Source organism: Equus caballus, chromosome 10 (genome assembly GCF_041296265.1).
Source record: "Equus caballus isolate H_3958 breed thoroughbred chromosome 10, TB-T2T, whole genome shotgun sequence".
NCBI lineage: Eukaryota > Metazoa > Chordata > Mammalia > Perissodactyla > Equidae > Equus > Equus caballus.
Window position 1 is genome coordinate 25,066,324 of NC_091693.1, and position 24,774 is coordinate 25,091,097.

Sequence of the window (24,774 nt, forward strand, 5' to 3'; positions counted from 1 at the left end):
CAAGAGGGAAAGAAGGTAGAAGACTGAGAGGCACTGCTGGCCAACAGGGCAAGGTGCACGCCAGGCACTGGCGCCCTGGTGAGGTCAAGGGGCTGGCTGCAGCAGCACAGGTATCGGGCCCTGTGCTCGGACGCTACCTGGCTGACCTCACCAAGTGCTGAGATAGCCGTCAGCCCCCTTCTGTGACTCAGAGAGCTGCCTTGCCCACATGCCACCACAACTTTCCTTCCTTCCTGCAGCAGAAGCACCTGTGCACAGACCAGGCTCCAGAGAGGCCCGTGAACCACCTTCCAGGTCTGTCTGGGTGAAAAAACACCCCGCGCCCTCACTCACCCCCCTGCCTCTCAGGTTGTGGTCTGAGAGAGGGAGCCGGGGAGCACGGTTTCGGGGTGCAGCCATCCCGGGAGATGGCACATCTGGGGTGTGCCCCTGGTGGGGTGATGACGGCAGCATGGAGGGGCTGGGTGGAGCAAGAGGGAGCTGGTCCTCCCCTGAGCTCACCCAGCAGCTCCCGTCATCCAGCCTCTCCTGATAACAGGACTCTGCGCCATGTCAATTTATAGCTGAGGAAACTGAGGTGCACGCAGGTCAAGGGCTTGTCCAGGGTCACCCAGCAAGTTGTCATGATTAGTAATAGCCACCTTTGAACCCCGGTGTTGAATGGGGCCACATGAGACCATTTCCGGCAGAGTTTGGGGATCTAGGCTGCCCCAGGAGACCGACAGCTTCAGGCAGAAACAGTGGAATGCACTCCTCCTCAGGCCAAGGTCTCATGCCCATCTGGGGCAGGACCAGGCTAGCCCCCTGGGGCTCTGCACTCTGTCAAGGTCACTCCTCTGCCTGGGGGGCCAGGAGATGTGGACGTGGCTGGAGAGGTGACTTTTCGAAGGGCGTGTGGAATCAGAAGGACTCTCAGCATTGTGGCCTCAGAGCCTGGCTGAGGGCAGGCCCAGCGCCCGGATAGAGGCAGGAGCAAAGAATAATTCCAGTGGGAGCTCTGAGCATCCTGGAGGAGCTCACAGTCAGGAAGGGGTTGGCCGGAGAAACTGAAGTGACGTGTCTGGGGAGGGGCTGGCCCCGTTTCATTAGAGAATGGAGGAGAAGGCTGCTTGTGGCTGTGGACAGAGTGCCTGTCGAAAGCACAGAGGCACAGAGGCGAGGAGAGCAGAAGACCCTATTGGGAGGGGGTCACAGGATGGAGACTGACGTACTGGGAGGAGAATGGAGTCAGGGGCAGGGGAGTGACAGAGAGTGGTGGAGAGCCAGGAAAGGGGACAGAGAGATGGGGTCAGCACCGGGTGTTATGATAAAGACCCCTCAGGACTTGGGATGGACTGGGTAGGAAGCCCAGGAGGAGGCTGAGGAGGTGGTCCAGGAGGGGAAGAGGATCCAAAGGGAGGAGGGAGGACTTAGGTGATAAGTAGGTGTGGCGTTGACAGCAGGAGCATCCTAGAGCCATGCTGGTGGGCAAGTGTTGGGACCTGGAGAGCCAAAAGGGACCCTGGGCTGGTGGCTGCTGCCTGCTGGAGGGGCTGGGGAGGGGCAGGAAGGGCGGGGCTTGCTCCGACCCTAGAGATCTGTCCTCCCTCCATCCCAGCCCTGATGGAGTACAGTCCTCCCCCACCCCTCCGTGTCCCCACGCCTCACTGGCAAGACATTAAGAAGAAACAACAGCAACAACAGATTTATTTGAGGCTTAGGGACTGGGTGGTGGGTAGCCGGGGCCGGGTCTCCGGAAGACGAGAGGATGGGGGGAGAGGGGTGTCCCTGGGGCTGAGCCCTCGGAAGAGCCGCGTTCAGCCCGTCAAATTTTGCCTGCGAAGGTCCCCGCCTTGATCTGCTCGGTCCAGCGCTGCACCTGGGGAGGGGGCGGGAGGAAGGGAGGAGGGGTCGGCTCGGCTCAGCTGCGCCCTCCACCCTCGCCCGGCCCGGCCAGCCCGCGCCCCCTCCTGCCCACTCACCCAGCTCATGGGGCACAGCGAGTGGAACACACGGAAGTAATACTCGCAGGGCTGCGTGCTCTTCCCGCGGCGGTTCATATTCTTGACGCAGCGGTGGTAATCTGCGGGGTGGGTGGGCGGGGTCGCGCCGCAAGCCCCGCCCCTCCAAATAAGGCCCCGCCCCTCCACTGTCGGTCCCGCCCCTCCCTACAAGGCCCCACGACTCGGCCCCGCCTACTCCTTAGAAAGCCACGCCCCTCCTTATAGCCCCGCCCCTCTCGACCGTGGCCCGCTCCGCCTCCCGGCCCAACGGTCTCCGCCCCCACGGCGGATCCAGGACCCTCTCCCTCCTCAGGTGGGGCGCGCCCCTTCCGACCTCCGCTCGTCTCCCCGCTGCTCCCCTTAACCGGGCCCTCCAGGCCTCACCCAGGAAGTTCTGGTAGCAGTTGCGGGTCTGGTTCTGGTTGGGGAAGCGCGGGTCGAAGGGCGGCGTTGACCATCTCCCCTTGGGGGGCTTCTGGGAATCAATATCCCACATCCACGGAAGCGGCAACTCCTGCGGGGACGAAGGGGGCTCCGTGGGCCGAGGGGGCGCCCCTCGCTCTGACCCGCACCCAGTTCTTGACCCCCACCCCAAACCCGGCCTCGTTCCCAGCCGTCCTGCCCGCACCAGGCTGGCGTCAGCGCGGCACCGGGTCGGCAGTGGGGGCGCCTCGCCCCTCGCTTCTGGGTCTGGGGGGTCGCAGCTCACAAAGATCGCGACCCCCGTCCGGATTGGCTGGGGCCTCCGGAACCCCAGCCAATGGGAGCGCGGCGCTGCAGGGCACGCTCTGGGTCGCGGGGCGGGGTCGGTGTGGACCACCCCCACCCTCCTGCCTTCCCCCTCCTGCTCGACGCCCCTCCTCGGGGTTCGGTGCACACACGTACCCAGACGCGACTTTTGGCGAGTCTCAGACTCAGGCTTTTAATCTCTGCGAAGCTGGGCGACCCCCCGCCCCCCCAATATATAAATGTATAGCTAGCTCTAGTCTCTACCAGAGAGGGAGCATCCCCCCCTCCCGGCTTTCTCAGGTCCTGCTTCTTACGGCGGAGGCGCACAGCACCTGGCCTGTGGGGCAGAGGAAAGAGCGAGAGTGGCGTCCGGGCTGCTGGACTCCAGTGCCACGTCTCAGGCGGGCCTGCGGGGTCTCAGGGGCTACCTGCCACGCTGGGCTCCTCTGACGTTTTGGCGACCGAGGTTGAGTCCCCCGCATCCCGCTGTTCAAGGCGCTGAAAACTGCGTGCTGGAGAGAGAAAGCCAGAGAGGGCTTTGGGGTCCGGCAGGGAGAGAGTCGTGAGCGCTCAGGAACACAAACGTGCTGAATGAAGGAGCCGGCAAACCTGGCCTGGAATCCGGGGCCCCGCCTGCCTCCTCCAGTCCCCCTGGTGCCCCTCCTAGGTTTCTCTCCCTCCTGCCTCCTTATTGTCAAGCCTGGTTCTGGAGGCTTCACACCAACAACATCCAAGCGAACTCATATCTTTCCTCTTAAGCTCCTCTCTTGTGCCCACTTCCTACACCTGTTACCTCTGCATGTCCCTCCTCCCCTTCCAGCAAACTACATGGAAAGAGCTGGTTCACTCCTCTCCCATTCTCCTCTTTACATAGATGTGTGTGTATGTAGTGGGAAAATACACATCACACAAAATTTCCCCTTGTAACCATTCAAAGCATACAATTCAGCGGCATTAAGTACATTCATAACGTTGTGCAGCCACCACCTCTATCTAGTTCTAGTTTTCATCATCCCCGAAGGAAACTCCATACCCATTAAGCAGTCGCTCCCCACTCCCCCATGCCCCCCAACCCCTGGCAAGCACCAGTCTGCTTCCTGTCTCTTCAAATTTGCCTATTCTGGACATTTCATACAAACGGAATCATACTCCATGTGTCCTTCTGTGTCTGGCTCCTTTCACTGAGCATCAGGTTGTCAAGGATTACAGCACAGGGACTCCCTGCCTTCTGTGCTCCTTTCAGCCTGCCCGCCTCAGGTCTTTGTCCCCAGCGCATCACGCCCGTGCTGAGACATGCAGAGGTCCAGTCTCAGTCCTGTCTTCCTTCAGGTGACTGCAGCATTTGACACGGCTGCTCCTTCGCTTGGCTGCCTTCTTCACTTGGCATTCAGGATGCCCCCGTCTCTCGCTGTTCTGCCCTCTCTCTCTCTACCTATGGTTCCTCTTTTTCTAAACACCGTGGACTCTTGTCTCTGTCTACACTGGTTCGCTGGTGACCTCCTCCAGTCTCACAGCTTGTGGTAACTGTCCACATGCCGATGATTCCCCAGATCACTACAGACTCACGTAGCTGGCTGCCTGCCCTGCATCTTCACCAGACATCTCAGAATCAAGACGTCCAAACAGAATTCCTCATCTTCCTGCCGACACCTACCCCACTCACAGCCCCCCTGACTGCTCCCGATGGCTGCTGCATCTTCCCAGGGCCTAGGACCCCAAACCTCACATCACCCTTGATGCCACACCGACATGCCCAATCCATGAGCTGATCTGTTAGTTCAGTCATCACAGTATCTCCAGAACCCCACTGCTTCTCAACACCTCCGTCAGTGCCCTCTTGTCCAAGCCACCATATCCCACCATGCCTGGCTGTTTCAATGGCCTCCTCCTCATCTCCCGGACTCCATTCTCCCCTGCCCCCGCTACCTTCTCTATGCTTCAGCCAGAGACAGCCCTTTCCAACATATGTCAGTTCCAGCCGTTCTGCTCAGGACCCTCCAGCTCACTCAGCATCAAAGCCAAAGTCCTGAAAATGACCTGCAAGGTCCCACGTGCTGGCCACCACCCCTGTGACTCCTCTTACTGCATTTCCCACTCCAGGGTCCCCAGGAGGTCACTCTTGATCCAGCACATCATGCACACTCCTACCTCAGGGCCTTTGAGGTGGCTGTTCCCTCTGCAGGGGACACATTTACCCCAGATGTCCACGTGGCTTCCTCCTTCTCTTTCAGGTCTTTACATAAATGACACCAGCTCACTGAGGCCCTCCTGGACCACCGAATCCAATATTGGAGGCTTCCTACTCCCAATCCGAATCCCCCTACCCTGCTGTTTTCCCACAGAACCGTCACCTTCTAACTAACATACGATACAAATAACTTGGCTTTTATTTGTTGGTGTTCCCAATGGTCTGCCCTGCTGATATTTTCTGTGGGATCATTCTTCACCATGGGGGACCGTCTTGAGCACTGTGGGATGTTGACCCGAATCCCTGGATTATGTTCCCCAGATGCCAGGAGCATGTACCCCCCAAATTGCTCCATGCTATCTCCCTAGTGCCTAGAACGATGCCCAGCACATAGTCGACACTCACAATATAATGACTGCATGAACAAAAGTGAAAAAAGATGGAATGATCCTCCCTACCTCGCAGATAAGAGAGTTGACTGTACACATTAGCTGTCACCCCAAATACCTGGGCGAAGGATTGAAGGCTTCCTGTTCCTCCTTTATCTTCTCCACCTTAGTGGCCGTGTCCCTCATATTCTCAAGTTCCAAGAGCGTGGGCAACAGAATCTCTGAGAACAACGCAGTCTTGGCCACTGGGCACTGGTACGGCATCCTTGTGGGCTCTTGAGATACTCCCTTGGGCTGTTGGGACACCCTGGCTTCCATCTTTGAGATGGGGCTCAGTGAGATGGGCGACTGGGGTATGTCCTCCCACCTTGATGAGGGTAGAGGGATGGGAGCCTGGGAGACAGGGTCCAACTTCCGGCTGAAAGAGGCATGCTTGGAGCGTGGGGGCACTTTGGAGGGCCCCCTTGGGTCCTGAGGCAGGTCCTGTGCCTGCGCCTCTGCCTGCACCTCCGTCCACGGCCTCGCGCTCTGCTTTGTCCCTGGAGGCGCGCTCCTCTTTGCCCCTGGAGGTGTGCTCCCCTTTGCCCAAGGACGTGTGTTCTCCTCCACCCACAGACGCGTGCTCCTTTTTGCCCAGGGGCCCAACTGGGGTGGCTCCTTGACTGCCACCGGTGTCCCCTCTGGCAAAGACACCTGGCTGTTGCTGAGGGCCGCTGTGTCCATCGTTGACATGGCAGACACCTGGGGGGTCGGCAGCCAGGAGGGCAGACCAACAGTAGCAGCCGGTGTCAAGGGAGCCTCCTTGGAGCTGGCCATGATCATCATCTTGGCAAGGGCGAGCCCCTCCACTGGGAAAGGCCTGCTGTGCTCCTCTGGGGCTCCCTCGATGGCCACCTCCTTGGTCTTGACCCACTTCTTCTGTTGCCCCACCTCCTTAGATTTGAGGCCTGGCATGTCCAGGAATATCTCCTCCTTCTTCCTATGGACCTTGTCTTCCAACTTGCCCTTGCCTTTCAAGCCATCCAGGGTGATCTCCTGGGCTTTGCTGATCAGGACCTCCTCCGACTTCTTCTTGGTGGTGGTGAAGGGCAGTTCCATGGATATCTTCTGGGTCTTCAACTCTACCACGTTTGTCTCCTGGGTGCCCACCAACACCACTGGTTCCGGCTTCCCTTCATGCTTGCCTTTCGCAAGCACATCCCTTCCATCACTTCCCATGGGCATCATACCCAAATTGGCAGGGTCCAAAGGCATCTGGTATTGGGTAGGTGGGGTCCGAGCCTTCTGCGATGGAGTAGGTTGGAACAGAGATTTCCTATTTGGGACAGCGTGGGGCACAGCCTTCGGGGGAACAGAAAGTGCAGGTGGGGCCTTCCGAGATGGAGCAGGGATGACTGGGGCCTTCTGGGGAATAGCTGATAAAGGAGGGGCCTTCCAAGATGGAGCGGGTATGGCTGGTGCCTTCTGGGGAGCAGCAGGTGCAGCTGGAGCCTTCTGGGGAGCAGCAGGTACAGCTGGTGCCTTGTGAGGAGCAGCAGGTGCAGCTGGGGCCTTCTGGGGAGCAGCAGGTACAACTGGAGCCTTCTGGGGAGCAGCAGGTGCAGGTGGGGCCTTCTGGGGAGCAGCAGGTGCAGCTGGGGCCTTCTGGGGAGCAGCAGGTGCAGGTGGGGCCTTCTGGGGAGCAGCAGGTGCAGCTGGGGCCTTCTGGGGAGCAGCAGGTACAACTGGAGCCTTCTGGGGAGCAGCAGGTACAACTGGAGCCTTCTGGGGAGCAGCAGGTGCAGCTGGGCCCTTCTGGGGAGCAGCAGGTGCAGCTGGGCCCTTCTGGGGAGCAGCAGGTAAAGCTGGGGCCTTGCGGGGTGGGCCAGGTAGAGTTGAGATCTTTTGGAGTGGAGCATGTACTGCCGAAACCTTCTGGGACTGGTCAAGGATGAACGGAGCCTTCCAAGATGTGGCAGGGACCGATGGTGTCTTCTGGGAGGACGGAGGCCACAGCCTCTGCATGGTGCCTGGAGGCCTGGCCTTTTCATTGTGCCTGGGGAAGGAAGAGTAGGGAGCAGAGAGGTAGAAGGCAGGAGGGTAGACGGCTGGGCAAAGGGAGGAAGAGGACAAGGTGCTGGATTCAGGGTCCATCAGGGCATCGATGCCCTGCTTCCACAGGACATCCAAGTGGTCATAGGAACCCAGCAGGGAAATATCAGGGCTATCCGCTGAGATACAGTGCGAAGGGGTCTCAACTAAACCTCCCAGGACCATGGCCGCATCAGAAGCAGGCGAGCAGCCCTGTAGGTGGACAGAGGGTAAGGGAAGGAAGGTCAGGGCCAGGAGAGACTCCCAGACTGGACCCAGGATCCAGCCCCGCCTCCCTCAGACCCAGGGGTCCAGGCCTCCAGCGCCTCCTCCCTCATCCAAGAGTTGGGCCCCCCGGTATATAGCTGCCTTGGAAGAGGACTGCGTGTGGTTGACGGAGTCGGAAATGATGCTGAAGATGGTCCGGATGGTGATGCTGGGCTTCTCTGGGTGGGGAGAAAGCAGTCTTCCCTCAGGGGAAGGGCCAGAGCTTGGGGGTCCGTACAAGGAGGCAGAGAGAGGGGTGTGCTTACCAGAAACTTGAATTTCTGTGTGAGCTCTGTCACCACAGATAGCTGGTTGGGACCTGTAGGTGCAGTATGGTGGGATTTCAGCAGCATCAGCACCAGAGTCCCCATCTTTCTCCCGCCCTCCACTGCTGACAAGGCCCTGAGCCTACCTTTTTTCTGTGGATTTCTTTCTAGTGTCAGCATGCTCTAGCTGTGACCAGATGAGAGGCACGGAGTCACCCACAGCCTGAGACTTGAATTTGCGCTTGAGGGCCTGGCAGAGGGACAAGGGAGAGAGGGCCATCAGGAGGCACAACCCCCCTGCCCCTCCACCCCCACCCAGCTCAGCAGGCTGCTGGCTGCTCACCTTGGCCTTCTTCTGTCTCTGAGACGTCAGCGTCTTGTAAGGAAAGGCAGGCTCGACAATCGTGACTGGAAAGAGAGGGGAGACCTGAGTCAGGGGCCCCGATGGAGAGGTGGAGAAGAGACTTGTGGAGGGCTCAGCCAGGGGCAGGGGGTTGGGGAGCGTTGGTGGCTTAAGTGCCAGAAGCGCTGAGGAGAACCTGAGGTGCACAGAAGGATCTGATGGATGCCAGGGCCTGCTCACCTAAACGTTTGCTGTAGGGCTCGTCCTGTGGACAGGAGAGGAAGTCAGGAGGGGTGACCTCTTCCTGGTTTCTGCATCTCCATGATCTACCTAGCCTGGGAGTCCAGGCCCCCAACCCCTCCTCCCTCAGACCCCAGGGGTCCAGGCCCCCAGCCCCTCCTCCCCCAGACCCAGGAGTCCAGGCCCCCAGCCCCTCCTCCTTTCAGACTCAGGGGTCCAGGCCCCCAGCCCCTCCTCCCTCAGACCCAGGGGTCCAGGCCCCCAGCCCAACTCCTGGGGACCCTGGACTTCAGGCTCTTGGTCCTGGCTCCCTCTGGAATCTAGAACCATAGCCACACCCTGGCTGTGGGGTCAGGGCCCCACCTGGAGGCGCCAGGTGGAGGCGGGAGGTGCAGCATGGGCCAGGTCCGTGGGGGGCACGTGCAGGGGCCTAGGGGCCCAGGTGGTGGCAGGCCCCCGGAGCAGGTGGATGAGGCGAATCCAGCGGTCAAACAGGAATCCCACCTCCTTGTCAGGGGCGTTCAGCTCCAGGTAGTAGTAGCGGCCTGTGACCAGGCGCAGCTTCAGGCGCCAGGCGGACAGGTCGTGGATGTAGATGTGCACCAGGTCCAGCGGGATCATCCTGGGGGGGGTGGGAGATGGAGCTGGTAGAGCAGGAGACGGGGGCGGGGCAGCTGGGGATGGGAGGATGTTGGCACCTGGTGAGGACGAGGTTGGAGCACTCTCTGCCCTCGGGGGGCTGAGCGATCAGCAGGAGGTCTGGCAACAGCAGGCCTGGCAGGGAGGCGGCCACACCCATGGTCAGGAGGTTGGCTCTGTGGTGCACGTACGCGGGGGCCCCTCGACTGGTCACCTGGGGGTCCAGGGAGAGAGGCTGGGACCACGCCTTTCTCCAAGACTCCTCCGGCACCCCCAGCCTGAGCCTCCCCCGCAAGTCCCCCAGCTGCCTTGTGTCCACCTGGGCTCCAATTCCCTAGCCCCGCAGCTCTGCCTCCTCCCCCCCACCCAGCCCGCCCCTCTCTGCCCCCAGGGCACAGGGAGCTGGGGACCTGGACAAAGTTACTCTCGAACATGGGCAGCGGGCGGAGGGGCATGTACTCGCCCTTCTGGAGGGTCTTCTGCAGCTCGCCCAGAGTGGGCACCCACTTTGCAGGACCCTGGAATGGCTCCATGCGCCTGATGTTCCAAAGCCGGTTCATGGCGGCTGCAGAAATGGGGGATCACCGGGGGATGTGGAGTCAGGGACCCAGCCTCCCGGGGGCCCCCCAGCCCACCGGCCTTGGCCCCTTGGGCTTCACAGGTGGCAGGAGCTCAACAATTCCTGAGGGTGGAGCTTCCCCGGGGCTTGGTCATGGCCCTGCTGGAGTGGTCAGCCCTGGCCTGGGGGAGGAGCCATCCGTGGAGGGGCTTTGTGACCTCATCGGACACAGGTGGGACTCATCCTGGGAACTCCCTGGGGCTGTGGGCTCCCTTCTCCTCCAGGCATGTGGCCTGGAGTCTTGAGAGCTGGGGTGGGTGAATCAGAACCCCCAACTCCAGACCCAAACTGGTGACAACAGGGGACCCCGGGAGGGTCTCTCTGGAATGTTGTAAATGGATGATGAACCAAAAGGACTCTCTACAGGGGAGGACCCAGTAAAGCCCCAACTCACCACTGACCCTTCTCTAGACCCTGGGTAAGACCCATACCCCTATGGAGCCCCAGTTTCCCCGTGTATAATGAGCTTGTGTCCCTGGCAACTTTCGCTCTACATTGAGTTATAAAGAAAGAGACGCGCTTTGGAATGAGCCAAACCTTTGGCAGAATCCCAGTTCTGTTTCTCCCTAGATGTGGGACCTTGAACAACAGGCACCCCCCCAGCCTCAGTTTCCCTCACCTGTAAAGTGAGGCGTATCAGAGGATCCAGAGGGCAATGTAAGGAAAACTCCACACTTAGGGCACAGCCCAGAGGAGGTGCTCAATGAACGGTCATTCTTGTCCCCTTCTGAGGGCTGCTTTTGGGAGGGGGGGCAGGCAGCTGGTATTCTGTCATTCTAAAAATAGTGTTTATTGTTTTTTTAATATGTGTCATGTAAAATACAGGGTCTCTGTAGAAATTCTGGAAAATACAGACAAACACCAATAATAAAATCACCCACAATCCCACCTCCTGTCTTCCACCCTGAGGTGGCCATTGTCAACATTTTGGTGTATTTCCTTCTAGAAGGTTTTAAAAATCCACATAGAGAGAGACAGACAGACAGAGACAGAGAAACACAAAATGGGGATCTCGCGGTGGTTTGTAGCGCTGGTATTCCAGCACACGGAGGCGCTGTAATTTATTTAACCATCCCCCACCGTTGGACATCTAGCTGGTTTCCGATCTGCTGTTGTGAACACTGCCATAATGAACAATCTTGAGCTTGCAGCTTTGTCCTGTATGACGACTGTCGGTCACAGGGTGACCTTCTGGAACCTTCCATTCAGTATTTATTGAATGCCTATGAGGTGCTGGGCAGCAGGTGAGGCTGAGACCCTGCCCCTCAGAGCCCACGGTCGCTGGGAGAACTGCCGTGCCCACTCAGGGCCTCTATGTCCCCCTGCCCTAGGAACCCCAGCCTCCAGTCCCCAGCCCTCAGAGAAATCACCTCGAAGTGGATATGTATGACAAATTTAATTCCTTCTTCTCCGTCTCACAAGGGTTTCTCACATTTTTGTACCAAAACCCAGGCCTCCTTTTCCCCTCCCTCCCCACCCCAACACGAAAAGTAATTGTTTAATAAATAATATATGCTCCTGCCCAGGCCAAGAGGGGTGGGCGCCAGGGAGACACGGTGGCCAGACTTCTTAGAGACCCAAGAACCCAGGACCTCAGTTCCCTCATCCTTGGGGACCCCTGAATCCACCTGCTTCCCACCCACCCTCTTAAATAAATAAGTATAAATAAGGCACAGATGCCCCCCCTCCCTGCCCAGGTCTCCTGAACCATCTCTAACTAGGGGGAGGTAATGGGGGGGATCCTCTGGCTGCCATGCCCCCAGTCCTGAAATAAATAAATAAATAAGATCTGGCGTCAAAGGATGCTGGTGGCTCTGGGTGGCAGGTCACAGCCGAGTCTTCAGCAGCAGCAAGCCCCTCACTGCCCAGTCGAGCGTCAGGTGCAGTCCCCCGAGAATGGCGTGGGCTGCCCGGATGCCTCCCCAGGCTGAGGATGGGGGCGCCAGAGGGGGAGCCGGTGGCTCTGGGGGTGCCTGGGGCAGGGCCAGGCGGGACATCTGTCAGGAGAGGACAGAGGGTTGGTTAGCAACAGGCCAGGGGTGCAGTGGGGGTCCAGAGAAGGGGTGTCTGGACCAGCCTCTACTGAACTAAGGGGTCCGGGCTGCATATTTCCAGAGTGTCAATGGCCTGTGTGGTGGGGTGTCTGGGTAGGGAGTTCTTCAGGATGCTGGGTTCAGAAAATTGAGGCTGGAGCCAAAAGGTGGGTTTTTGAGGCAAGACTTCCAGTGCCAAGTTCAGGGGCTTTGGGAGAGGTCCTCAGAGCCAGGGCTGGGGTCCTGACGCCAGGTGAGGGTGCCGGCTGGGGAGTCTCCACCATGTCAGACCTGGAATCTCGGAGCTGGGGTTTTAGGGACAGAGTTCAGGGTCTGGGATCTATGCACTCAATTCTGGGGTCAGGCCCAGGATCTTAGATGTGGGGTCTCCGGGATCAAGCTCAAGGACTCATGGTTGAGGGCTGGGGTCTCAAGTCTGGGGTATCAGAGCTGGGAGGTGGAATTTGAGGTCCAAGGTCTCTGGCGTCAGGCCCCGGAACTGCGGTCTGAAGTCAAGTCTCAGGGTCTTGGGTTGAGGGTTTTGGAAGTCAGGGTCTTGGGGTCTTAAGGGCTCACCGCTGGGGTCTGAGGTCTTGGGGACTCAGGGCTCAGGGTCTGGGGTCTTCTCATTTGAGATCTCAGGGTCAGGTTCTTGTGGCCTGGGGTGTGCAGAGCCAAGGTCTGCCTTTGGGTCAGAGTCTGGCATCTTAGTCTGGAGCCGAGAGGTGTTAGGATCTCAGGGCCAGGGCTGGGGGTTCGGAGACTGGAGGATCAGTGTTTCTTAGGGCATGGGATCCGGAATCCCCATGTCTTGGGGCCAGGATCTCCAAGTCTGGGGGTGAGGGTTTGGACTCTCAAGTCTTAGGGCTTCAGAGTGGGAATCTCTCAGGGTCATGAGATCATGGGGTCTCAGAGCCGGCCCAGGGTCTGGGGTCCTGGGGTCTCAGGTTTCAAGTCTGGGGTGTCAGGTTTTGGAGCCGGGGCATCGTACCAGGAGCTGCAGCCGGCGTAGCAGGCGGTCCAGCCGGGCCTGCAGGGCCCCCAGCTCTGGCTCCAGGGTCCGCAGGGAAGGGCCGCCTGCCCGGCGCAGCCACTGCAGGTGCCGCAAGTAGGAGAACAGGTCTGCGCGCAGCCGTGTCAGCACGCCCGGGAGCTGGGGACACGGCATGGGGGCGTCAGGGAGTGCCTGGCACACGCCCGCTCTGGCTCCCAGTCCCCCGCGCCCCCTCCACTGCCCAGCTCCTTCCTTCGCCCCATCCCTCTCCCCCTCCCTTACCTGCAGGGCTCCCAGTGCCCCCGCACTCATGGCCAAGGTTGGGAGGGAGTCCAGGTTGTGGTCTCCGTCGGCTGGGAATTTGTCCCTCTGTGGGGAAAGAAGCTGTAAGGGGCTGCCCAGCTCCAGGGGTCCCTCCATCCTCACGAGGGGCCCAAACTCCTCCCTCCCCCATCTCTGCCACGGTGGTAGCCCAGAAGCCCTCCTGGTGGCTTAACTGCAGATCCCCCCCACACACAAGCTGTCACTCTCCATCCTGGACCCAGCCCATCCCCTCCAGCCTCTCCTACCAGCTGTGCGGCCAGCTGCCGAGTGTCCCCCAGGAGGGAGCGCGTCAGGAGGACGGCGCTGTCCAGCTCAGCCCGAGGGGCTGGGGAGGCCCTCGGGGGGCCAGGAGGTGGCCCTGGGGCGGCAGTCCTATCTGGCCACAGGCTCAGCACGACCAGGAACAGGCAGCAAACACCTGGGGGCGGGAGAAGGCAGAGGGCTCAGGCCCGGCTAGTGGGTCTGAGGGAGGAGGGGCCTGGGGGTCCTGAGTCCCAGGGTGGAGCGCCCAGGGCAGGTCGCAGAGCCGGGCGGGATTCCCTCTCCCTCTCCGGCTCCGGCTGCCCCGCCCGTCGGAGCAGACGCGGCCCGGGGCGGGTAGACGGGCCGGGCGTCTCCCGTCCGCCCCCGGACGCCGGAATCTGGGCCCCGGGGCGGGGCATGAGGGGGAGGCACAGGCCAGAACCTGCCCCCTCCCGGGCCCCGGGAGCCCCAGCCGGACTGAGAGGAGGAGAAGGAGAGCCGGACCGTGACCCGGAGGCCCCGAGCCCTCCCTGGGGAACCCCCACGGAGTGCACCGCCCAGGGCCGGGCTGCATTGCCGGGGATCCGCCGGAGCACACCTGGGCGGAGGGAGGCTGGGACGCGGGCGCCGCCGGGGGCGCGGCTGGGAGAGCGGGAGCAGGCGGCGGCACTCCACCCTGGGGCTCCGGCCGGCTCCCTCCTCGCAGCCCATCCCCCGCTGCCCCGCCCACCCCGCCCACCAGCCAATCAGCGCCCCCCGGGCCGCCTCGCTCCAGCATCACACCCCCAGCCCGCCCCCTGGGCCCCTCCCCGGCCGCTGTCTGTCCGTCCGTCCGTCCGCATCTGTCTGGCTCTCCGGTGTCTGTCTGCACCCCTGTCTCTCTCTTTCGCTCCTCCCCCTGGCTGGGGTCAGTGTTCCAGGCTTGCTCTCACCTCTTTGGGCTCTCTGCCTCAGTTTCCCCCCCGGAGCCTTTCTGTCGGGTCCCTGGGTGCCTGCGTCTCTCGGTCCCCGCTGACTCCCTGAGGGTTCCAGGCCCTTTGGGGTCACCTCCCCGCATTTGTCTCTCTGTCTCTGTGAGTCTCCCGTTCTCTCATCCTCGCGCTGCCCTGTGGTGTCTCCGCCTTTCTGATTCGTCCTTTCTTCCCTCTCTCTGCCGTGTCTTCTCTGGGCCTCCTGCCGTCTCTCGCTCTTCTTTCCTCCGCATCGGGCTCCCCAGCGCGCTCTCTCTCTCCTCTCTCTCTCTCTGTCCCATTCCGCTGTGTCTGTCGGCTCCTACCCTCCCCGCCGACGGTCCCTCCCTCCTCCCTCCCCGTTCCCCGCCACGAGGAACTTGAACCAACTTACTGTTCATGTCCCCACAGGGCAGGGGTTCCCCAGGGCAGGGGGCAGGGAGCTGGGGACCTTTAACCCTTCCCTGTCCGCTGCCAGGGGAGCCCCGGGGGTCAGCTGGGCCTCGGCCTGGGGAGGGGAGGCATGTGCGTGTGAGCAGCGAGGGCCGCGGCAGTGAGGGAGTGTGTACGCCTGGGGGGTTATATAGGGGGCCGAGGCGGGCGGGCGGGGGGCAGGCGGCAGGGGAGGGCGGCCTGACACATCCTGACTCACCCTCCCTGCCTGCCTTTTCCATTCAGACGGGGCCGGCTGCCGCGCACGGCTCCCGCCGCCTTGCTCGGAGGAGGGCACAGAAGGAAAAGTTGGAAAACTTGAAAAGGGAAAGGGGGGGTGGTCGGAGAGGCAGGAGAGGCAAGGGTGAGGTCATTGGCGTCCCCTCCCTCCACCTCCTCGGCGGCCGCTGGGCAGACACACATGGCTCAAGAGATGGGGCCCGGCTAGGCTGAGGGTGGGGGTCCGGCTGGACCAGGCGAGGCAGAGTGGTGGGGAGGGAGGGGGAGAGGGACATGGCGAGAGGTGGCTCCAGGGGGAGAGTCTCCAAGGGACAGAGAGAGAGACGGAAAGAGAGATGGAGAGACTGAGACCCAGGCAAGGAGACAGAGACACTTGGACAGATGGGCACACTGGGGCAGAGATGGAAAGTCTGAGATGCAGAGATGGCCAGAGATACACCGAGAGATGGAGACAGCCAAGGAGATACATTGCAGGAGTGGAAAGGACAAGGAGACAGACAGGAGAGGTTCCGGGAGTCAGAGATCAGAGAGCAAGATGAAGACAGCAGGAGAGAGATTTGGAGAGACCCAGAGAGACCCCAAGAGGAAAAGGGACAAAGACACGCAGTCTTAGAGGAGTGGCAGGAAGGTGACAGAAGAAATGCACAGAGAGAACAGAGACACCAAGGCAGGGCGACAAAGATGGAGACGCCCCAAGAGACAGAGACGAGGAGACAGATACTCAGAGATGGAAATGCTGAGATGTCGGGGAGTCAGCAATGGGTACAAAGGGAGGGAGAGCCTTTCTCCAGGAGACAGGTAGAGCTGTGAAGGTGAGAGAGAACCAGAGACAGAGACAAGAGACCAGGAGAGAGAGGTGTCAAGACACCCAGCAGAAGTGGGCACTCAGGCACATGGCTTCACCCTTCTGTGCCTCAGTTTCCTCGTCGGAGGAGTGGGGACAATCGAGTACCCACCCCACCCCCCAAATGCCTTGGTGAGGATAAAGTGTAAAGCACACAGTCAGCTCCCAATAAATATGAGCCATTGCTATTCTTGCTGTTGATTTTTATTAACAAGCCCAGAAAGAGAAAACGTGGTAGCCACTGGGAGAGGTGGAGATGGTGAGCGGGTGAGATGGAGAGTGAGGGTGGTGGGAACAGGAGAGAGTGGCTCAGCCACAGAGCTGGACATGGGGACCAGGCAGGGAGGACACTGTGCACAGAGATGGAGCCACCAGAGGCTGGCAGCAGGAGAGGGAGATGCAGATTCAGGGGGCCAGAGATGTCCACACAGGCACGCAGACGGTGAGCGCCAGGTATATGGGACAGAGATGGCCCTGGGATGCACTGCAGAGCCAGGGAGGGACCGATATGAGCCCAATTCCCAGGAGCTCCCTCCAAGATACAGGTGGCAGAAAGAGACAGATGGGAGTGCGAAGACAAAACGTGACAAGGACTTCCAAAAATCTCCCTGAAGACCCCTCCTGGCCCCCCAGACTGTGCTGAGCTGGCAGAGGGCTCTGGGGATAAATGGTGAATGGAGTTGTTCCCCTCCCATCCCCCACCAACCCACCACTGGGGGGCGACTGCTCAGGTCCCCAGGGAGGTGAGGTCACAGCCCCCCCATGGTGGGACATGACCTCATCGCCTCAGGTAAGAGCTTTCTCTCTTTCTTGGTCTGTCATGGCCACCCCTTCCAGGGCCCCCCAGGGGCCTCCACAGCCCCTGCTCCCGCTGGGACCCAGGCCTCTGACCACTGGGTCTCCGCCCCTCAGGGGGCCTGTTTCCGGCTGAGTCAGTGTGGGGGGCCTGAGGCTGCGTCAGTGAGGGGAGAACTGACGTAGCCCCCCCCCAGACCGGCGGGGCCAGCCAAGGTGACTCAGGCCACCAGCCTGGGGGATGGACTGGCCCGAGGGGATAGGGACTGGGCCTGGGGCCAGCCTCAGAGCAACAATAGGGATCCCGTAATGGCAGCCCCTTCCACCTATGGGTGTGGGGGGGGGGGCAGCTCCAGCCCCTCCTCCCTCAGACCCAGGGGTCCAGACCCCAGCCCCTCCTCCCTCAAACCTAAGAATCCAGACTCCCAGCCCTTCCTTCCTCAGACCTAGGTGTTAGGGGCTCAGTCTCTAAACCCTAGTTTCCAGAAAGATGGAGAAAAATGTGTTGCCATTCTGCAATTTAGGGAGTACTCTGTGTGGGGAAGGTCAGGAGTCTGGAAACAGGTCAGTGGGCCCTAGCTGGTGCCAGCCCCCTCAGCCCTCTCCCTGGGGCTGTGGGGTCATCTTCCCCCAGTGTGGCTGGAGGAGGCTGAGGGAAACAGGGTGGGTGCAGGACAGGAAGGTGGGGGATTGCTCAGGACTCCTGGGTCTTCCCTGGGTGAGGACACTTGGGCTACTTCTGTGGAAAGGAGGGCAGGAAGGAGAGAGAGCGACATGGGTAAAGAGACTGAGAGAAACAAGGTAGGGAATTACAAACAATGATAGAAGGTGAAAGCAACAAACAGAAATGGAGACAGGAGCAGGGACCCAGAGTGAGAAAAAACCAGAGATGCAAACAACAGAAAAGGGATCTACAGAGACACAAAGAGACAAGCTCAGAGGCTCAGAGATGAAGACTGGGGGAGATGGGGTGCTGGAGGCTCTGAATGGTGGTCAGAGACGGCCAGCAGCGGGGAGATGCCACTGGGATACCAGGGGGAGCCCGGGGGGTCCTTGCTCATGTGCTGGCCCCTGGGTGAGGTGGGGCTGGCTGGGTGTGAGGTCAGCAGGTCCAAGGCTGTGTGTGTCCGTCTGTCTGTCCCTGGGGGGTCCTGTCTGGCCTCTGAGGGGTGACGGGGCAGGCGGGCCGCAGAGGCAGCCCAAACCTGTCATTAGCGGTGAGGGCCGTGACGGCTGCCCCCCCAGTCCCAAGCCGCGGTCCAGGGCCCAGTGGCCCCGCCCCCCCACCCCCTCCTTGATCCCTGAGGAATCCCGGGAATTGGGAAGTGGGTCCAGATGATGTTGACACAGGAAACGGTCAGCAGCTGCCCAGCCTCAGCCCCACAACCCCTCTGACCCCCACCCCCGGCCCCCTGCCGAGCCCCCTCTGACCTATGTCATCTCTGACGGAGGCAGCCCAGGGCCCACTCAGCTCCCACCAGGATGTTTACAGGAGATGGGCAAGACGGGAGTCAGCCTCACGGGGCTTACCGAGAAATGGGGTCTGGACTCCTGGACAGTTGCCCCCAGGCCTGGTCCCCTGCTGCTGCTCGGGAGTCCAGGCCCCTAGCCCCTCCTCCCTCCGACCCCGGGGTCCAGACCCCAGACCCCTCCTCCCTCAGACCCAGGGGTCTAGGTCCCCAGTCCCCCCTCCCTCAGACCTAGGGGTCCAGGCCCCCAGCCCCTCCTCCCTCAGACCCAGGAGTCCAGGCCCCCAGCCCCTCCTCCCTCAGACCCAGGAGTCCAGGTCCCAGCCCCTCCTCCCTCAGACCCAGGAGTCCAGGCCCCCAGCCCCTCCTCCCTCAGACCCAGGGGCTCCGGAGCCCCAGCCTCCATTTCCCTCAGACTCAGGAGTCTGGACGCAAAGCCGCACTGCCCCAGGAGGGTTGAGCCTCCTCCTCACTGTGCTGCTAGGCATCGCAGTCCCAACCCAGCCCCCCAGTCGGCCTCCTCTCCCACTCTTGGGGGACCAAACCAGAAGCTTGAGGACCTCCAGTTGGACCCCTTTCCCCAGTTGTGGGTGTTGAAACTGAGGCCTAGGTAGGAGAGGGGCCTCCGTGCCCATGAGTCACCCTCTCCACGCCAGGCAGCTCCCCACCCCGAGGCCTTCGGATCCCTGAGGCCTGGTACTGCCAAGCTGCTCAGGTTACACACGCCCCCTGGTGAGGCCTGGGGTGCATCGGGACCAGGGGACTCTCCAGCAGGTGCTCTGGCCTGGGGCCCGACCTCCATTTTCTTGTTGCCCTGCTAGGTCCCCTGGTTGCTGGGGGGCCTCCCTAACAATGGGACTCAGTGAGGCCTTCTGAGCCTCAGGCCCATTGGCCCCTGGTTGCTAGGGGGAAGACCCCGTGACAACCAGGTCTTAGGAGCCTTTGGGCCACCTGGCGCTGCCTCGTAGGCATCAAGTTACTAAACAGGGATTCCCTGACAAGGTCTCTGGGATCCCCACCTCTCAGGGTCCCCCGGTTGGTATGAAGGAGATGTCATAGTCCCCTGCCAGCTTTCCTCCCAGGTTGCTAAGGTGGCTCTCTTAATGCCCAGACCCCCACCTCCACCCCAGGCCCCTTCCACCTGGTTGCTAAGGAAGCAACTCCCTAGCACCCAGGCCAGTGTGACCCCTTCTTCCTTCTTCCCCATTGCTAAGGGGGCTCCCTAGCAACAGAACTTAGAATCCTGGGGGCTGGGGGGCGGGCGGGGCCAAGCCAGTTGCTGGGGTGATGGCCTTCAAGGTCTCTCCCCACAGAGGCCCTGAGGGTCTGGGGAGGCAACATGGTGGGTTCTGGGATCCCAGCTTTGAGCCTCTTCCTGCTGATGCAGGGCTCAGTAGGTGAGGTGGCCGACATAAGGGGCAGAGAGCTGAGAGGGGGGCCTACTCAGCCTCCATACAGCACCTCCGACACCATCTCTTTTCTTTCACAGATGGAAATGGAATCCAGGGATTTTTCTATCCATGGAGTGAGCAGTGGATGAAATCTTGGGTCCCACAGGGGCAGGGAGCCCAGCCTAGACTCTTGGGTCTAAAAGGAGGAGGGGCTGGGGGTCTGGACTCTTGGGTCTGAGGGAAAAGGGGCTGGAGGTCTGGACCCCTGGGTCTGAGGGAGGAGGGGCTGGGGGCCTAGACCCCTGGGTCTGAGGGAGGAGGGGGTGGGGGCCTGGACTCCTGGGTCTGTACAGAGTAAGCACTAGGCAGGCAGCCCCAGAGCCTGGCCTTGGGACCCCTGTGTTCTGATGCCTGCAGAGCCAGGCTCTGTGACGAAGCCACCACTTCTGATCTGTCCCCAGGCTGTGAGGGAGACGTGTGGGACCGGGAGAGCTGTGGGGGTCAGGCGGCCATCGAGAATCCCAATCTCTGTCTGCGTCTGCGATGCTGCTACCGCGACGGGGTCTGCTACCACCAGCGGCCAGATGGTGAGTGCCCGGAAGCTGGGGTCCCTGGGGCTGGGGCTGGTGGCTGGCACTCCTGGGTCTCATACCTCCCTCCTTGGTTCAGAAACTATGCGGAGGAGACACATGTGGGCGCTGGGCTGGACGTGCGGAGGCCTCCTCTTCCTGATCTGCAGCATCTGCCTGTTCTGGCAAGTGGGGTCGGGGCTCGGGTGGGCTCCCAGGCCCTGAGAGGAGCAGGCGGATGGATGGGCAGGTCTGAGCGTGTCCCCTCCCCACCAGGTGGGCCAGGCGCCGGGATATGCTGCACCTTCCAGGGTTCTTGCAGGGCAAATGCAAACTGTCGAGGACTGTCTCCCTGTTATCCAAGGACCGGGGGACTCTGAGCGAGAAAAAGACGGCGTCCATCGGCAGCATGCAGCCCTCCCTGCCGACGGAGGGGGGCTTGGAAGCCTCGGGGGCCACCGAAGGGGAAGGGACGGAAGGGGGCGAAGAAACAGAAGGGGCGGATGAGGAAGATTAGGGGTGCCCCCGGGGGGACCCCTCAATACAGATATAGCATATAGATGTGTGATTTCTTTTCTGAGGGCCATGGGAACAAGGTGGGTATGAGGACCCCGGGCAGGGAGTATGTGTGTGAGTGTGGGTGTGTGTGTTTGGGGAGGGAGCCCGGGCTGAGTCGGGGGAGCTGGGCTGTGATCATGGAGGGTGTGAGCTGAGGGGGGGCCTAGAGTGAGAGGAGTCTAGGGTAAGCTTCGAGGATCTGAGCTGAGGAGTCCTGGGCTGAGCGCGGGTCTTGGCCTGTGACCATGGTGAGTGTGGACTGAGGCAGGTAGGGGTAAATAGGGGGTGGCCTGGGCTAAGGGGTCTGAGAGGGCAGCCGGGCTAGGGGTACCTTACTGGGCTGAGGGGGGACATGCCACAGCCACGGGAATGTGCCCCTCAGCTCCTCTTCTGCAGAAGCACCCGTGGCTCACAGCCTCTGCTGCCTGCCCTTGGGATCCCAGCCCCCTCTGCCAGCGTTTGCCGCACTTCCCACCAATGTCTGAGCGGGGCTGGGGTCCTTGCGGAATGTGGGACTCCCCCAGCGGACGACTTTAGCTCAGACTCCCCAGCGGCCGGGCAGAAATTTTCTTGGAAGTGTGTTACAGTTCAAGACGTGTCCTGCACAACCCTCCTTCCTCCCCTCTCTCCTTTCTCAGGTGTCAGACCCATACCACCCTACCCTCCATAAGATCTCTCCCAATAAATATCTTGCAAGTCTAATTTGTCCCTACGCCTGCTTCTTGGAGGGCCTCAAACCAACAGAGGAGCCTGGGCCAAGGGAGGTCTGGACTGAGGGGGTGGGTCTGGGCTCCAGATCCTTGACCCCCACCTCCCGTCCCCCTCTGTGAGGGGCCAACATAAAGCTGGACTCCTATGTCCCCAAGGGCATGAGCAGCCGCTTTGTGGGTGTGGCCTAGGCAACTCAGGCCCCTAGCCCTGGAAAGCAGCAAGCAACCTCTCACCCCCAGCCCCAGTGCCATCCCCCTCCCAAAGAGACATGCTGCGTGAGGGGCAGAGCCATTTATCCAGGGCAGGAGAGAGGGAGGGCAGGTAGGCATCCTGGCGGCCAGGTGATGCTGAGGGCAGCTGCACATCTCAGTCCGGTCCTGACAGGTGGGGCCACAGGTTCCTCTGCAGGAGGGATGGCGGAGTTAGTGGCTGCTCTGACCCCTCCCTGTATCCCTGTGTCCTGGGCCCATCACCCAGCGGCCTGGGATGCGGAGGGAGGGAGCCCTTTCCTGCTTCGGCCCCCTCCCCCCGCCCCGCAACATTGACGTACACACAGGCCCACTTGCTCCTTCGTCTCTCCATGCCACCTTTAGCTCATTGGAATCCAGAGTACAAGGTCGGGGTGAGAGACAGGGAAAGGCAGAGAGATATGTAGAGAGAGAAATACAAAGGCACAGAGACCAAAAGAGACATGGGAGACAGGGACAGAGAGAGAGACCACAGGCGGAGACGCAGACAAAGAGAGGGGAGAAGTAAGAAAGGATGAGGGTGGCTCTGTCTGGCTACTCAACTGATTCTGGTCCCAAAGCGGGAGAGGAGTGACCGGAGCCAGGGCCTATGGGTCCCTCTGTGAGGATCCCACTTCTCTATCCTTCATGTGCTGGCGGCACCTCACCCTGCCCACTGAGGAGGTGTCCTGGGTTTAGACAGGGTCATTTTCCTTCTAGGAGGGGCCCACACTCAAGTCAGCTTGGCCAGTGTCTGGCAGGTGGTTCCAGCAGTGGAGGTCCACCCACCTGTGTTAGACTTTTGGGTAAGGTAAAGGATTTTCAGGGGTAATTTTGATCACAGTGGCTATTTCTGCATTATCCGCCAAATTTTGTGTTAGCTCATGCTCCACCTATGCATACCTCATATGCATATGCTCATCGTTTCTTAAACTGGTTTCCTCATCCAACCCATAGAACATAGCAGGTGACCGCAAGGACTATTTTCTCAATTCTCACAAAGAAAGGTATACAACTAGTATTGTTCTGGATGCATAAGAGGAAAGTTAATTCATCCCATATAGGGAATGTCTTACGACATTAGGGTTTACGTCTTTTATGGAACTCCCATTTGAGAAACTGATTCAGTCACCTATCCATTCAGTGTTCCACCTATCCATCCACTCATCAATCAAGCCATCCATCCATCCCCTCATCTATCTACCCACCCATCTGCCCAAATCATCCATCCACCCACACATCCATCAACCAACTCATCCATCCATCACTCACCCATCCATCCATCAGTCGAACCACATCCAGCAATTCATCCATTCATTCCTCTATCCACCCACCCATTCACTCAGTCCATCCACCTCTCCCTTCACCAGTCCATCCAATCATTCATCAACAATTCATCCATCCCCCCACCCATCCATCAACCAATCCATCCTTCTGTCCACCCATCCAGCCACCCACCACCTACACGATCATCAACCCGATTTGCTGAGTTCACTCTTTGCCAGGCAATGTTAAGAACAAAGACACCAGAGACCCAGGCCTGACCCTCAAGGGGCTCCCTGTTGGGCAGGAGAGACAGTACCAGCACACACAGACACAACACAAGGTAATACAATAATAGCGGAGGTAACTTGGACAATGTGAAAACCCAGAGAAAGACAGTTAAGTTGAATTGGATCTTAAAGGACGTATGGGAAGTTTTCTGTGTGGAGTACAGATGGCAGGGGCACTGCTGGTGGAGGGAAGGGCATGCACAACTGGTGTGAGAGACCCTGGCCGCCTGTGGACTGAGGGACGTTATCACGACTGCAGAGAAGGCAGGAAATGTGGGGCTGGACCGTGGGGGGCTCACGCAGTAAGCAGCTTGGGTTTAACCAGAGGGCAACAGAGAGCCACAGAAGGTCTCTGGCAGAGGAGTGCAAGCTGGAGAGTGCATGTTTAGAAAGGGGACAAAAGGTAAAGGAGACAGAAAGGGGAGGGAATGAGCCGCCCAGCCTTCCCTGCGTCTGGCTCCCTGTGGCCATCACTCCTCCTTCCCCCTCTCTTTAGACTACTTGTCAGGAGACTCCCAGCTGTGTGCTGTCAGGCAAGAGGTGGCACTTTTCTGGGTCTCAGTGTCCTTCACTAGAATGCGGATGGAAAGAGTAGTGACCTCAGGGACGCAGTGACACTGAAAGGATTAAATGGGACCTGGTGCTCCTGAGGCTGAAAGGCAGGGAGGGATCCCCACGTGCTACGAGGAGCCAATGGTGACTCCACCTTCATCTTCGGGGGCAGGGTCTCACTGGTCTCTCCCAAGTCTGCAGTCATGCCTGCTGTCTCAGAGTCCCCATCCTCTGGCACTCTGCTACTCTCTGCTTCTCTCTCCTTTCCAATCCTGACCTCGTCCTGTGTCTCTCTCTCCCCATTGTCTATTTCTGTCTCTCTCTCTCCATCTTTCCGTTGTCTCCATTCATTTCCTCCTCTCCTCGATGTCTCTCCATCTCGCCCACTTTCCCTCCCTCTCTCTCCCGTCTCTCCGTCTCTCCCTCGATCCCTCCACCTCTCCCCGCCTCCCGCCCCGCTTCCCCGCCCCCTCACCTCGGCCTCAGTCGCTGCCGGCGCCCGCCGCCCCGGGCCCGGCCTCGAGCGTGGCGAGTTGCAGGCGCACGCGGCGGGAGCCGGCGGCGGGCGGCGGGGGCGCGCGGGCGGTGCGGCGTGCTCCCCGGGAGCCGAGCGCGGCGCGCGGGCCGGCAGCGGCGGCGGCGGCGGGCGCCGACCAGCGGCGGGAGAGCTTGCGCGCGAGGCGGGCGATCGCCGAGGGCCGCAGGCCGTAGTCGCGCTCGAGCTCCTGGCGCGAGATCTCGATGTTGCCGGTGTACCAGAGGATCCAGCCGAGCAGGCTCAGGAAGACGAGCAGCGCGCCCGAGTAGATGAGCAGGTCGCCGAAGTCGCGGCCGCGCACCTGCAGCTGCGCGAACACGCCGGTCAGCAGCGCCGCCATGCCCGCCACGTCCAGCGCCACGGCCAGCAGCAGCGCCATCCGGCAGCGGCCCAGGCCGGACGAGGGCACGGGCGCGCCGGCCGGCGGGGACGGTGCGCTGGGCGGGGGCCCCTGCGCGGCGCACACCGCCGGCACGGCCGCCATGGCCCTGCTGCGCCGCGCTGGCTCCCACCGAGAGCGTCCTGGGGTGCGGCCCGACCGGGGCGGGGTCAGGGGACGGCGCCAGGTGTGCCCGGCGCCCGCCCGGTCACCTGAGCTGGGCGCGGACGGGGCGCCCTG

General features: G+C 60.8%; 5 protein-coding genes across 7 annotated transcripts; 1 reads left to right on the forward strand and 4 right to left on the reverse strand.

Annotated features, from left to right (window-relative positions):
• Positions 1–1,657: 1,657 nt before the first annotated feature.
• On the reverse strand, positions 1,658–2,743 carry COX6B2 (cytochrome c oxidase subunit 6B2). Its single transcript, XM_070223437.1, has 4 exons — positions 2,611–2,743; positions 2,367–2,496; positions 1,962–2,062; positions 1,658–1,858 (listed from the first exon to the last, which is right to left on the reverse strand). The coding sequence occupies exons 2-4, from the start codon at positions 2,476–2,478 to the stop codon at positions 1,805–1,807; spliced, it is 267 nt and encodes an 88-aa protein (XP_070079538.1). The 5' UTR covers positions 2,479–2,496; positions 2,611–2,743; the 3' UTR covers positions 1,658–1,804.
• A 186-nt stretch (positions 2,744–2,929) lies between these two features.
• On the reverse strand, positions 2,930–9,887 carry GARIN5B (golgi associated RAB2 interactor family member 5B). The gene is made up of 11 exons (XM_023650531.2): positions 9,524–9,887; positions 9,173–9,327; positions 8,838–9,096; positions 8,475–8,499; positions 8,235–8,299; positions 8,038–8,141; positions 7,892–7,944; positions 7,728–7,804; positions 5,407–7,571; positions 3,140–3,223; positions 2,930–3,048 (listed from the first exon to the last, which is right to left on the reverse strand). The coding sequence occupies exons 1-10, from the start codon at positions 9,671–9,673 to the stop codon at positions 3,202–3,204; spliced, it is 3,075 nt and encodes a 1,024-aa protein (XP_023506299.1). The 5' UTR covers positions 9,674–9,887; the 3' UTR covers positions 2,930–3,048; positions 3,140–3,201.
• Positions 9,888–10,506: 619 nt separating this feature from the next.
• Positions 10,507–14,843, reverse strand: IL11 (interleukin 11). The gene is made up of 5 exons (XM_005596548.4): positions 14,671–14,843; positions 13,329–13,501; positions 13,042–13,128; positions 12,757–12,918; positions 10,507–11,729 (listed from the first exon to the last, which is right to left on the reverse strand). The coding sequence occupies exons 1-5, from the start codon at positions 14,675–14,677 to the stop codon at positions 11,559–11,561; spliced, it is 600 nt and encodes a 199-aa protein (XP_005596605.1). The 5' UTR covers positions 14,678–14,843; the 3' UTR covers positions 10,507–11,558.
• A 4,450-nt stretch (positions 14,844–19,293) lies between these two features.
• Positions 19,294–20,575, forward strand: TMEM190 (transmembrane protein 190). 2 transcript variants are annotated; one of them, XM_023650534.2, is made up of 5 exons: positions 19,294–19,453; positions 19,546–19,581; positions 19,909–20,034; positions 20,117–20,201; positions 20,293–20,575. In XM_023650534.2, exons 1-5 carry the CDS (start codon positions 19,396–19,398, stop codon positions 20,531–20,533), a joined length of 546 nt encoding a protein of 181 aa, XP_023506302.1. In that variant the 5' UTR covers positions 19,294–19,395; the 3' UTR covers positions 20,534–20,575. The 2 variants fall into 2 exon arrangements, with proteins under 2 accessions (XP_023506302.1, XP_070079537.1); XM_070223436.1 differs by having other exon boundaries at positions 19,332–19,453; positions 20,117–20,198; positions 20,290–20,575.
• A 551-nt stretch (positions 20,576–21,126) lies between these two features.
• On the reverse strand, positions 21,127–24,771 carry TMEM238 (transmembrane protein 238). Of its 2 annotated transcripts, XM_070223433.1 has the most exons (3): positions 24,275–24,771; positions 24,093–24,110; positions 21,127–21,687 (listed from the first exon to the last, which is right to left on the reverse strand). In XM_070223433.1, exons 1-3 carry the CDS (start codon positions 24,637–24,639, stop codon positions 21,273–21,275), a joined length of 798 nt encoding a protein of 265 aa, XP_070079534.1. In that variant the 5' UTR covers positions 24,640–24,771; the 3' UTR covers positions 21,127–21,272. The 2 variants fall into 2 exon arrangements, with proteins under 2 accessions (XP_070079534.1, XP_023506303.2); XM_023650535.2 differs by having other exon boundaries at positions 21,562–21,687; positions 24,093–24,768.
• Between the last annotated feature and the right edge of the window lie 3 nt (positions 24,772–24,774).

Bases quoted from the DNA above. Each gene is read 5' to 3' on its own strand.
- COX6B2 (XM_070223437.1), bottom strand. From the start codon at position 2,478: ATGTGGGATATTGATTCCCAGAAGCCCCCCAAGGGGAGATGGTCAACG. The intron at 2,063-2,366 runs GTGAGGCCTGGA...CCCACCCCGCAG, and splicing joins CTGCTACCAGAACTTCCTGG to ATTACCACCGCTGCGTCAAG. The intron at 1,859-1,961 runs GTGAGTGGGCAG...CCCCCTCCCCAG, and splicing joins CGCTGTGCCCCATGAGCTGG to GTGCAGCGCTGGACCGAGCA.
- GARIN5B (XM_023650531.2), bottom strand. From the start codon at position 9,673: ATGAACCGGCTTTGGAACATCAGGCGCATGGAGCCATTCCAGGGTCCT. The intron at 8,500-8,837 runs GTGGGGCCCTGA...TCCTGTCCACAG, and splicing joins CCTCCACCTGGCGCCTCCAG to GACGAGCCCTACAGCAAACG. The intron at 7,572-7,727 runs GCAGCTATATAC...GTCCACCTACAG, and splicing joins ACACGCAGTCCTCTTCCAAG to GGCTGCTCGCCTGCTTCTGA.
- IL11 (XM_005596548.4), bottom strand. The intron at 13,129-13,328 runs GTAGGAGAGGCT...CTTTCCCCACAG, and splicing joins GGCAGCTGGCCGCACAGCTG to AGGGACAAATTCCCAGCCGA. The intron at 12,919-13,041 runs GTAAGGGAGGGG...CCGTGTCCCCAG, and splicing joins GGGCACTGGGAGCCCTGCAG to CTCCCGGGCGTGCTGACACG.
- TMEM190 (XM_023650534.2), top strand. From the start codon at position 19,396: ATGGTGGGTTCTGGGATCCCAGCTTTGAGCCTCTTCCTGCTGATGCAG. The intron at 19,454-19,545 runs GTGAGGTGGCCG...TTTCTTTCACAG, and splicing joins GCTGATGCAGGGCTCAGTAG to ATGGAAATGGAATCCAGGGA. The intron at 20,202-20,292 runs GCAAGTGGGGTC...CCTCCCCACCAG, and splicing joins TGCAGCATCTGCCTGTTCTG to GTGGGCCAGGCGCCGGGATA.
- TMEM238 (XM_070223433.1), bottom strand. From the start codon at position 24,639: ATGGCGGCCGTGCCGGCGGTGTGCGCCGCGCAGGGGCCCCCGCCCAGC.